Source organism: Danio rerio, chromosome 12 (assembly GCF_049306965.1).
Source record: "Danio rerio strain Tuebingen ecotype United States chromosome 12, GRCz12tu, whole genome shotgun sequence".
NCBI lineage: Eukaryota > Metazoa > Chordata > Actinopteri > Cypriniformes > Danionidae > Danio > Danio rerio.
In genome coordinates this window covers 5,652,501-5,665,582 of record NC_133187.1, presented here as the reverse complement: position 1 = coordinate 5,665,582, position 13,082 = coordinate 5,652,501, and the positions used below count along the sequence as shown (strand labels likewise).

At 35.3% G+C, this 13,082-nt stretch overlaps 3 protein-coding genes across 4 annotated transcripts in view; 2 read left to right on the top strand and 1 right to left on the bottom strand.

Annotated features, from left to right (window-relative positions):
* The window catches only part of fra10ac1 (FRA10A associated CGG repeat 1), an 855,621-nt gene that overhangs the window by 64,760 nt on the left and 777,779 nt on the right, over window positions 1-13,082 (top strand). The gene's annotated exons all lie outside the window — the stretch shown is intronic.
* rbp4 (retinol binding protein 4, plasma) lies at window positions 3,602-7,793 on the top strand. The gene is made up of 6 exons (NM_130920.2): window positions 3,602-3,630; window positions 3,709-3,822; window positions 3,902-4,038; window positions 4,116-4,222; window positions 7,264-7,476; window positions 7,569-7,793. Exons 2-6 carry the CDS (start codon window positions 3,721-3,723, stop codon window positions 7,586-7,588), a joined length of 579 nt encoding a protein of 192 aa, NP_570995.1. The 5' UTR covers window positions 3,602-3,630; window positions 3,709-3,720; the 3' UTR covers window positions 7,589-7,793.
* cep55l (centrosomal protein 55 like) overlaps window positions 10,404-13,082 on the bottom strand; it is a 10,681-nt gene continuing 8,002 nt past the window's right edge. Inside the window, 3 exon segments of one of the 2 annotated variants that reach the window (NM_001020762.1) lie at window positions 10,404-11,391; window positions 11,495-11,620; window positions 12,140-12,211. In NM_001020762.1, coding sequence (NP_001018598.1) covers window positions 11,182-11,391; window positions 11,495-11,620; window positions 12,140-12,211 — 408 coding nt within the window. In that variant the 3' untranslated portion in view covers window positions 10,404-11,181. 2 annotated transcript variants of the gene reach the window in all.

Below are 13,082 nucleotides of genomic sequence, written 5' to 3'. Positions count from 1 at the left end.
CTTATTATATTAGCTATGAACCAAAATCGTTCTTTGGACCAACATGTAAACAGCTTTTTTGCTGTAAAGGTTTTAGCAGTGGGGTCAATCGAAATTTGCTCTATTATGGAGCCTGGACTAGTGGAATTTTGATGAATTGCAGTTTTAGTTAATTCCGTGTTAGCTTCGCGAGGGAAAGCGGGAGGTTGCCGCTTGTAAAAAACACTTAAAGTTAGCATGTTGTTATCCAATATGTATGCTGTAAGTATGTTTCAAACATGGATTAGTATGTTATTATCAGGTGATATTATGAACTAGCATGTTGTTAATATGCTTCTAGCATGAATGTACATGTGTTAGCATGTTTTACTATTAGTTTTAAGCTTGTTGTCATCAGGTTATTGAGTGAATTAGTATGTTGCTAATATGTTTCTAGAAAGAAGTTGTTAGCCAAACCTATTATTGGTGATTATTAAAATTATCACTATGCACCATAGTCTTCTGCTTGACAAAGCTGCATTATGATGATGAAAAAAGGGGGTAGAAAGAATAGTCAGGACCACGGTAAAATATTATTAGAGTCCAAAGTTTTCCATAGCTGATGGATTGAGTTTTCAGGATGACATGGTCTTTCAGAGATCATTGTAATGTATATTGAATTGCTACATTTATATTTGCAAAAGGATTGTGTTGTGTAACAGTTGTCACTATTTTTTGTGTGAAAAATGTGAAAGATTTATTAGGATTTTCTTTTTGAACAGATAACACAAATATGTTAAGACCTCAGCATTTTACATGATAGCGTTGAACACTTTAAGTGTTTTTATCATACTAAAAGGGGGAGTTGTGACAAGTTACATAAGTTTCAGTTTTCTGAGTTGTTCAAAAGAGGTAAATTTAGGTCATTGCAATAGTGGTGTTGGCCCTCAACCACAAAACACACGTCACTGAAACTATTGGCAGCAAACAAAGTAATCAAATTATCCACAGAGGTTTTTTAACTTTGTGAACATGCTGCTAAGTAAAAGCAAATGTGGGTGTGCGTATAATATTCAAGTCAAAATGATTAGCCCTCCCTGTAAAGTTCTTTTTCAAATATTTTCCAAGTGATGTTTAACAGAGCAAGGAAAACTTCCTATAACTTTTTATATTATAATATATTATTTTATTTTAAGGTCAATATTTTTAGCCTACTTAAGAAATCTTTTATTTTGATTGAGAACAATCCACTGTTGTCTAATGACTTGCCTAATTAAATAAAAAGTTAAATATTATGTATTGTCATTGTGGCAAAGGCAAAAGAAAATGCTAAGAAACCAAATTATAAATTGGTTATTAAAACTATAATGTTAAAAATATGTTGAAAAAAGAAAACTTCTCTATGCCTACATTTAAACTATCCCTTTAATATGCTTTCTGTGTATACACTGTAAACCCTGTTGTTGTCATTAGTAAAGATATTGGGCTCTATTTTGACGAGCCATGCCTAAAGTGCAACGCGCAGGGCGCTAACACATTAAGGGCGTGTCAGAATCCACTTTTGCTAATATAAGGATGGAAAAATCTACTTTGCGCCGTGGCGCATGGTCTAAAAGGGTTGAGCTTATTTTCTTAATGAGTTATAGGTGTGTTTGGAGAATAAACCAATCAGATCTCATCTCCCATTCCCTTTAAGAGTCAGTTCGTTGCGCCATAAGCACATTCGCTATTTACATGACGTAAAGTAAGTGTAAGTGGAAAAACTGAGCATTTCACTAGCAAGAAAACAGTTAAACAGAGCATCTACAGCGCGAGAATGAGAGATAAATTATTAACTTTCACTTTTGCTCTCGTGGATAGGGAAACCTTGTACGTACAGACATCAATTAGCCTAAAAATAATTAATTTAGTTTAAGCGCAAATATTTGTTTCAAAACTATTTCTAAATTTAGTTCTAATTTCCAGCAAACGAATAAATAAACAATAATAACGAAGTGTGTTGAAAAACCTGAGTTATATCCTAAAACACATGCTGTGCCCCATATGGTCTAAAACCTGACAGGTGGGCAAATCTAAGTTTGTTTTAATAAAACAAATATAAACATGCATATAATAAATAATACTGCTAATAATAATAACATTATACAAAAGCAAATTGTCACAAATAAACTGAAAAAGCCCCCCGAGATGAAGAAGGTATGAAAGTATGGTTTTTATATTTATGTAGGCTAGAAAATAATATGTTTTGTAATATTTTAATCCTTTATATTTATGTCCTATTTATATACTTATTATATCCTATAAAAATCCTTAATACTTTTCCATTCTTTTTCATATGTAAAGATATTTGCGTTTTGCTCTACATCTTGTGTGTATTAAGCAGTGTATAAGCCAGGCACAACTAACAAGCTCTGCGCTGGACAACAGACCGTCTTTGTTCTGGTCTATAGAACAGACTATTTTAGTTTCTCAAAAAAGCAACGCGCCTCAACACGCCTTCTTTTTTAGATCAGAACGCCTATGGGCGCACATATGAGCGCAAATGCATTTGTGGCGCAAAACATCAAAACAACTCTTGCGCAAAGCTGAAACTAGCAAACAGCAAGAAGGTCACTAGTTTGAGGTCAGTTGGCATTTCTGTGTGGAGTTTGCATATACTCCCCATCTTGGCATGGGTTTTCTAGACATGAAATTTAGGTGAAGTAGGTAAGCTAAATTATCTGTGTGTGTGTGTATGTCCTGGTCCTCCAGGTTGGGAGTTGAGGCTAACAACCCACCTCAAAAAAATTAGATGTTACGAAACTCCAACATGGTGCGGCTAAATATCAACTTCGATATAAACGGCCCTGGGAGTAAGTAAAGAATATAAAAGCTGAAAAAATTTGTAAGTTTAGTCTAATAGCCAATTTAAGTTATCTGTACTTTTACATTTAAGTTATCTTTATTTTTATATTTAAGTTAACTTAATAAAAAGACCACATTTGGTTAACCTAGTTAAATTGTCGATTTCCCATTGCTCAAATGAATTGAGGGAATCACTTTCCTCAAATCTTTCGAGTAGTCTCAACTTATTAGGGTTTACAGTGTGTAACATTTCTTTTGTAAATTCATTTGGATTCAGAAACCAAAATAGTCTCTTCTTTGAGCCTCAGAATCAGTTGGTTTCAGTTACAAAATGTCTTTTAGGTGCCATTTCTTCTTCATTCTGTGAGAAATACAAATGTCTGAAATGTAATGACATTTCCGCAGTAGTAGAGTGTGTAAGTTGCTGAAAATAAGTCTGCTGGTTACTAGTACGGATCTAAGAAAAATATGTAGTTTCAATGTTCATAAAACAGAAATGTTCCCCCTTGGGCAGAGAACACAATCTCAGGCATGACTTAGAAAGACGCCGTGTGCTGAAGATTTCCAGATGTGTGTTTTGGCTTCGCAGCTCTTGCGTAATCCAGCTGCAAACTGAAGAAAAACACATTCGGGGAAGAGCAGAGGTCAATGCAGCCACAAACCCTGTTGAGACCTGAAACACGGCCGTTATGTAAAAACTTCTGTCCAATGGCAAGTGAATATCGAGACTTTGGGTGGGACTATGAGAACCCACCAGAATCCAAACCCTATATAAGTCACCTCGCAGGAATGCAGCATCATCAGTGAATACTGAATACTGTGAATTAGGTACGCTCTTCAGGATAAATTGACAGAAGTGTTGCATTTGTCTGTCTTTTCATGACTTTTTCTGCTTATTTGTTCCAGCACAGAGGCAGTATGTTAAGGCTCTGTATAGCAGTGTGTGTCCTGGCCACTTGCTGGGCTCAGGACTGTCAAGTCAGCAACTTCGCCGTCCAACAGGACTTTAACAGAACGAGGGTAAGTCAACCAGTGTTTCCTTCTTCACACTGAGGTGTTTTTGAGCGTGCATTCTTACAGTCTCTCACTGTCCTTCTAGTATCAAGGAACATGGTATGCAGTGGCCAAGAAAGACCCTGTTGGGCTGTTCCTTCTTGACAACATTGTGGCCAATTTCAAAGTAGAAGAGGATGGAACCATGACAGCCACCGCCATTGGCAGAGTCATCATTCTCAAGTGAGTTTACAGCTGGGTGGTGATGTGAATGCACTTATGCAATAGAAATGGCTCCATTGTAACGTGTGCTTTTGCAGCAACTGGGAGATGTGCGCCAACATGTTCGGCACTTTTGAAGATACCGAAGATCCAGCTAAGTTCAAGATGAAGTACTGGGGAGCTGCTGCGTATCTCCAGACTGGATGTAAGTGCAGATTTATTGTACATTACGCAACACTCATCTCACACTCACAATCATCTGCTTTCAAGCTAACAGAAAAAACGGTCTAAGAACTAGATGCTTCGAAATGCTTGTAGTAACAAGGATTGCTTCAAATGTTGTGGACGTACTACTGTTGAATCTTCTCAACAAGAGGTGATAACAGTAATACTTCATTTAGATGAGGTTCTTTGACTACGAGTAACATTGCATCTAGGCATGGGCCGGTATAAGTTTCTGATGGTGTGATAACCTTGGATAAACATATCACGGTTTCACGGTGTTGTGATTACTGCTGTAAACCAATTTCTTTTTAAATCTCTTAGTAAAAAACAACAACTTGTTTTCCCCATTTGACACAAAATATGAAATTTTAGGAAACATTTATAATATTTTGGAACAGAAAACATGTCAGGCTACATCATAAAAAACACTGACTTCAAATAAATTCATTAGCTTCAAAAACACAGATTTCATTACAATACATAAAAAAACACTTAAAAAAACTCAACTTATACCTTAGAACGATATCATTTTTGTGGTTTTAATACTTTGATTTTTCCAAACCGCAGTACACCTTGAAAACGGTTATCGTCCCATGCCTAATTGAAACTCACTTGTTTAGAAGAATATTAGTTTAGGGTTAGAAGAATAAGTTGGGGTTATCATCTGTGATCTAATCATAAATACTTTTTTATCAATGTTTAAGCTGATGTCGGCGCAAATGGTGTAGCGATTAGTGCGTTGACTCATGCACTCTGGTGCTCATGGCGACTCAAGTTTGATTCCCGCCTAGTGGTCCTATGCCTATACTTCCCCTCTCTCTGCTCCCCTTACTTTCCTGTCAACAATCTATACTGTCCTATCCATTAAAAAAGGTGAATACCGCGAAAAAATGTTCAAGCTGATATTATCAAAAATGTCAATCACTTTGTTGCAAGTTTTGAGAGTGCATATTTATTTACTGCATGAGTAAGCTTAAAGAAAGCAGTCAGAATGACACTATAATTAAGCTATAATACATCATACTGTAGTTAAGTAATATTAGACGAGCATGTAAACGAGATGCCGAATTTAAACAACAATATAAACGACAAACAAGAAGATAATATTAAGCATTTTAGACAAAACGTGTTTAGGTAGGAACATGGTATTTACAGAAATCAGAGTGACATTCAATACCTTTTAAGACCTTTTTTACGACTCTTTCCATACATTTTAAGAGCTCATTGCTACTTAAGGTTTCAACCGGTAACATTAGAGACATTTTAGCTGACAGCATGTTTACTGAATACTGATTGTAAGAAACGAATCCCAAGTTAAAACTTTATTCATATACGTAACAAAATTGCTAATCCAGCAGATGGCACCAATTGACCTTATTTTTCAATTTGGAAGTGCGCTCTTTTTTGTGATTGTTTTAGAACTTCCGATCCAGTTGCCTATGGAAGAAAAAAATAGGAATATATGCATATTTATTTTTATTAGCTATTTTTTAGGGGTTTTCACCTTTATTATGATAGGACAGCAGAGATTTGAAACAGAAAAGTACTGGGAGCAGAGAGAGGGGGAAAATCGGCAAAGGACCTTGAGCCGAAAATCGAAATCGGGTCACCGTGAGCACATTTGTGCTATATGTCCACGCACAGAAAACGGTCAAACTACTTGCTCTACAATCAAGTGTTTGCATGACTATACAGACCAAGTAGAATAATATAATAAGGTAATACATGTTTGCAACATCAAGCAGCATAACAAGCTGTTTTATCGTCTAAAAATGAATGAAGTGAAAAAGACCGGGAGACTCGAGCCTAGAAGATTCAAATGGCTGCACCATTTGGTAAATAGAACAGCAGGAAAAATGGTGTCACCTTGATTACTGCATTAAACAAAGCAGTGTAATGTCAAATCTAGCAGGATTATATTGATTTTATAAACTATACAGCATCCTGATATTCTCAGATTAAATTCAGGCAAACTTTAGCATGCTGATATAAAATTGTATACCTTATAAACTAGCATTTAAGACTTAAATGCCTTTTAAGAGCCTTAATTTTCACTGAATTGACTTATTAACTTTTTAAAACCTAGTGGACACCCTGACTTTTTCTGATTCTGATTGGCTGAAAGCAGGATATTTAATGCCTTGCTGTGTGTATGCAAAAAGGATTTCATTTCCTTTCAAACCAAGTCAAGAACAAGTCAACTTAGTAAATAAAAAACCTTGGAAGACTTGTATTTTGGTCCTGTTGTCCTCAGGGTATATCCACCATCTAGTCCAGATACCAACCGGAGCTAGTTGACCATGTTAACCTTGGAATAAGAGAGAGGCAGACAGAATAAAATAATTGTAGGTGCCAATGCTATCGTTACTATGTCGATCCTGATTCTGGTTGCCCTAATTAATGCAGCTGAACAATTCCTTACCTGGTTTGAATACGTAGATTGTGTTTGTGTGTTATTTATTTGATACTGCAAAGAGATCTTTAGTCTAGATTTAAACTGAAAAGAGTGTGCCTGTCGGTTTTGGCCTGTATTGCACATATACCCTCGTTCACTTTTCTCTCCAGTAGCCTAATCCACTAATATAGTTTATGTAAAGGAGTGTATAAAACAATTGAGTAAATTGGAGCACTGAAAATGTGCAATTTTGCTAGTATTTTGATAGGCTATTCACAACTTCTTGAACGTTTCTCTGATACTGATTCTCTGATACTCAGATATTTCTGCCATGTATTTAAACAGCAATTTACCCATTAAAATGATTGTTTTTGGAAACGTACAGCGATAGGATTCTGCCGTGGTCGCCATCTTGTGGTCAGCCAGTCACGGGAATTTATTTGACGCGCGATATCGGAACGTCCAAAGTTGTTTCCGACACAAACAATGACTGCCCCCTCAAATAACACGACCTGTAGGCCATTTTAAAAGAAATCCTGACCGCTAGAATGTTGGTTCATAACGTCGAAAGCCCTGCAGGGACGTTACTTGTTTGTTGACCAATTTGCGACCCGTTTACTTTTCAGATGACGACCACTGGATCATTGACACAGACTACGATAACTACGCAATCCACTACTCGTGCAGAGAGCTGGATGAGGACGGCACCTGTCTGGACGGATATTCCTTCATTTTCTCCAGACATCCTGACGGGCTCAGGCCTGAAGACCAGGCCATAGTGACACAGAAGAAACAGGACATCTGCTTCCTGGGCAAATACAGACGCGTTGCACACACTGGTAAGATTGTTAACCCTCATGTATTATTGTTATCATGCAGATGCCGTTATGATCAGACCTGATAATTGATTTGTATTTTTTTTATTGTGCAGGTTTCTGTGAGGCTGCCTAAACCATTGCATCAAGGAGCTTCTGATGATATAATCTGCCCTTTTATATTTTTTTTGCTGATGTGTAAATATATTAAATAAGCATATTACTTACCAAACGAGAATCCATAATAATTTTGCACAAAGTAAAAATGTGTACTCACTTGTAATGCACAGTAATGTGCATAGTGTAAACTTTGGTTTTTCAAATAAATTCGAAACAAGTAGGAATGAATTGTTAACTGAGTGATTAATGCTGGTATACTCATCGTCATTTGTTTCAACAATATAGTTATAGAAATATCAAAATTCAAAATATGCCACTGCTTATTTCTAAAAAAACAAAACAAAAAACATCACAGCTGGCATGGTGTATATTCATTCATTCTCTTTCAGCTTAGTCCCTTGTTAATCAGGGTTCGCCACAGTGGAATAAACTCCCAACTATTCCGGCATATGTTTTATGAAGTGGATGCCCTTCCAGCCACAACCCAGTATTGGGAAACACCCATACACACTCACATTTACACACACTCTTCAGCCAATTAAGTTCATCCAATTCACCTGTAGTGCATGCCTTTGGCCTGTGGGGGAAACTCTTGAATGCAACCCAAGCCAACAGAGGGAGAACATGCAAACTCCTAACAGAAATGCCAGCTGGCCCAGCCATAACTCTAACTAGCAATCTTCTTGCTGTGAGGTGCTAACCACTGAGTGACCATGCCGTCCCATGGTATATATATTTAAAAAAATATATAAAGCATTTAAGTTATCAAATTGTATATCAACTCAAGACCTCATGAAACTGCAATTAAGACTTTTTAAATAGCCTTTTTAAGGGCCTTTATTTTCTCATGATTGATTTATCAACTTTTAATACTTTTTAAGACCCAGCGGACACCCCGACTTGACATAAGTGTGCTTAGTTTTATCATCCTTGCACCACTTTATCAGTGGTAGAATATAAATTTGGTAGAATAAAATATTTCAACACTACCATATAAACACATTTAAAGCCATATGTCTTATCAAATATATTACACTGAGGAAGGCTTTGTGCCGAAACGTCTGTGTCTTTTAATCACCCGTAAAATGTAAGAGAAAGAAAAAATAAAAACAGTATGAAGCAATTGAGTGAGAATCCTTAGCTTTTTTTTAATATTACCAATTATACCAAAACATGCAGACTGAAAAACTACTCCCGGAAAGTGGTTAAAAGTACCCCAAGCCCTTTGAAAACTGCTGCAAATAATAGTCCAGTATGAAAAATGACTACATGAAAATATATCAGAAACATTTTTATATTAAAGAAAGGTTAAAGGAATTGAATCATCACTTAATCATTCTCCTGCTCACCAAGGCTGCACTTATTTCATCAAAAATACAGCACAGATTGTACAATTGTGAAATGTTATTGCACTGCAAAATAACTGTTCAAAGTAGTTTATCATTTAATTTAACCTCTTAAGGCACAAGGTGTGTTTTTACATGCATTTTTGATTTCTCTTTGCAATTTGGGCTTATTGGAACATAATAAAACCCAAGTATCATCTTTTGGCATGATGTACATTTAGAGAAAAATGATGTCCATGTATGTGGACTCGTGCGCCGCATTTCCATAAAACACTTTTTTCAGACTGTTTCCTAATGCATTAATAACATATACATACTTTTTGAACTTGCTTTGACCATCAGAGAATTTAAAAAAAAATAGTTTTACCCATTTAGGACAGTTCAAAATAGGGTTTGGGACATTTCATATACTGCAAAACAGTTGCAGGATGACACTGTATGTTTGTAACAAGATACAAGATATTCCAAGTATTTTAAATAGCCACTTAAGAGCTAAAATGTGCTGTCCACGTATGCGGCCAATAAGCCCTAGGAGGTTAATAATTTATTCTAGTGGTTTTATTGATGAATTTTTTGCTTCGTTACTCCAGTACTCAGTCACATGATCGACATTACATTAATTATTATTATTATTATTATTAATAATAGTAATAAAAGCAATTATGACTGGAGTAATAATTTCATTTGAAACTACATACAATGAGAAAGCAGTTATTTAAAATTTTAATAAATATTTAACAATTCGTTCACATTTAATAAATGCTGCCTCGATAAACAGAATAATTTTCTTTAAAAAAAACAAAAAATATATATAAAATAAATTTGTTCTCTCGTATAAGACAGTGACAAGACACTGTTCCAATTAAAATGAAAAAAATAATTCATATTGGAATTTTAATAATGATATAGATATCGGCATTATATACAATGTGTGTGTGTGTATGTATGTACGTATATATATATATATATATATATATATATATATATATATATATATATATATATATATATATATATATATATATTTATTTATTATATACAGTTGAAGTCAGAATTATTAGCCCCTTTTGATTTTTTTTGTTATTTTTAAAATATTTCCCAAATGATGTTTAACAGAGCAAGGAAATTTTCACAGAATGTCTGATAATATTTTTTCTTCTGGAAAAAGTCTTATTTGTTTTATTTCTACTAGAATTAAAGCCATTTAAAAAAATTTTAAACACAATTTTAGGGACAAAATTATTAGCCCCTTTAAGCGATATATTTTTTCGATAGTCTACAGAATAAACCACCGTAATACAATAACTTGCCTAATTATCCTAACCTGCCTAGTTAACCTAATTAACCTGGTTAAGCCTTTAAATGTCACTTTAAGCTGTATAGAAGTGTCTTGAAAAGTATCTAGTAAAATATTATTTACTGTCATCTTGGCAAAGATAAAATAATTCAGTTATTAGAAAGGAGTTATTAAAACTATTATGATTAAAAATATATTGTAAACATTTTATTTCCATTAAACAGAAATTGGGAAAAAAAATAAACAGTGTGAATACTACAACTTGTCAGGTTTGGTTACTTAATTTTCACCACCTAGCAGTGAAAAATACAACCCACATTCCCAGAATCAAAGCATTTTTGGACTCCTCCTCCAGCTACTGCGTTTCTCCAAATCCCCCTCTCTAAATAGTTTAATGCAGGATTTACACATGTCGTCTAATTCAAGACAGATTTAGTTGGCACAGTCAGGACTGATGGATGCTAATGAGTCATTCCTAGATGAGGAACACTTCCGAGGTGCTACGAGGATACAGAGGAAAACCAGGAAACAAGCACCCCACAGACCTCATGCCGTTTTTCTTTTATTTAATCAAGTATATAATTCAGTGAAGGACTGCGTGGAAAATAAATCTAGTTGTTTTTTTTTAGATACAGCACTGATTTACAAAAGGAGAAAATGATAAATATTCCTTTATGAATTATTGCATGTGTGCAAACTGAGTATAAAAGAGCAACCTCGTCACCAAAAAGGGGAATAAGAAAATAAGATGTGCATCTGAGCTCATAAATTAAAACATTTTTAAATACACCCCATGTAAACAGATACTTTCACGAATATTTTAGAAAAATCTCTTCAAACTTTTACAATTTAAAAAATGTAACTACTTACTGTTTTTACAAAATAATCATATAAAACACTGACAATGCCTTTGGGATGGTGACTACAATAGTCGAAGTCACTCTGCTAATGCTACTCTACAGTGTTTTAGGTGAAGCAGTAGTCGAGGTGTGCAAGCAGCTCTCGGTGTTGGCTGGTGGGGTAAGATGCACCACAGTTGGGGCACTCCAGGACACTCTCATCTAGTATGTTATGGACTTTAGATGGAGACGTCATGTGATCTTGAATGGTCAGTCTCTCCAGATCCATCCTGTTATAGGAGCTGGGCTCAGAGAAACGAGACTCTCGCTGCTGCTTCTGAGGCCAAAGGCAGAATCAGCATTATTACACAATGATACCATAAACACGTCCATGATCATGTCGGGACTCGGGACACATTCGGGAATGTGGAGAAACTTACAGAAGACTCCAGGCGTGTGATCTGGTCTCTGGCCTTCCGGAGCTCCTTCAAAACTTTATGCAGTTGATGCTGTAAAGTTTGACGGTCTAGTTTTTCATTTTCTGATTCTTTAGCAGACAGCTGGATCTGTAGGGTGGAGAATAAAACAGACATCATCTAGTTTAAACTCACAAGCTAAAGGAATAGTTCACCCAATATATATATATATATATATATATATATATATGTATAGATATATATATATATATACACACGTGTGTGTGTGTGTGTGTGTGTGTGTGTGTGTGTGTGTGTACATGTTTTGTGACATATCAGGACACAAATCTGTATAATGACATGGGTATGACACAGGTATTACAAAAATGAGGTGAAATATAAGGACATTGGTGACATCCTCACGTCTCAAAAAGCTTATAAATTCCACTTTATGGGTTTAATCAGAGAGTAAAGCTGCACACAGTCTCCTGTGATGGTTGGGTTTAGGGGTAGGGTGGGTTGAGGGCAATACAATTGTATACAGTTTGAACAGCATAAAATGAATGGAAACCTACGTAGTGTACCCACTTTTCACAAAAACAAACGTGTGTGTGTGTGTGTGTGTGTGTGTGTGTGTGTGTGTGTGTGTGTGTGTGTGTGTGTGTTTACCTGCTGTTCCAAAATAGCCATTCTTTTCTGCTCTTCCTTCTGGTTCATCAGGGATTTCTGCAATAGGTTCACCTTTCGAAACAGGAAAACTACTATTAAAAGTCTGACATATCTTGAGGCTAAGTGGTCAATAGCTGCACTTTCTTTATGGTTAACATTAGCTATTCACCAAACACATCTGTTTTAAATCTTTAATATTATTTTGTGATAATGTTTTATTAACACAATAAGTACACACAATTCTAAATGAACATTAGATACTTTTTTTTTTTTTTTACATACGAGTGGTATAAACTCAGCAATGTGTGAAACTGCTATAACTGTTGTATACTATAATGATGGATGGATGGATGGATGGAAATAAAAATAAATCCCTCTGATTTTATAATTATTACAAAATAAATATTTAAGTAATTGCAAAACTTTTTTTCCAAGAGTATTTCAAATTACATAAATTACAATATTTACAATATACAATATTACCAACTCTGAAGTAAGCAACAAATGTGGGAGAAATTTAGTATTTATATATATATATATATATATATATATATATATATTTTTTTTTATGTATATAGTTTCATATTTTTTTTTACACTGATATAAGTCAAGGGGCAGCACAGTGGCGCAGTGTGTAGCACAATCGCCTCACAGCAAGAAGGTCGCTGGTTCAAACCTCGGCTAGGTCAGTTGGCATTTCTGTGTGGAGTTTGCATGTTCTCCCCATGTTGGCGTGGATATCCCTTGGGTGCTCCGGTTCCCCCACAAGTCCAAAAACATATGTGGTATAGGTGAAATAGGTGAGCTAAATTGTCCGTAGTGTGTGTAAATAAGTGTGTATGGATGTTTCCCAGCTGTATAAGTTGGCGGTTCATTCCGCTGTGGCGATCCCAAATTAATAAAGGGACTAAGCTGAAAAGAAAATGAATGAATGAATGAATAT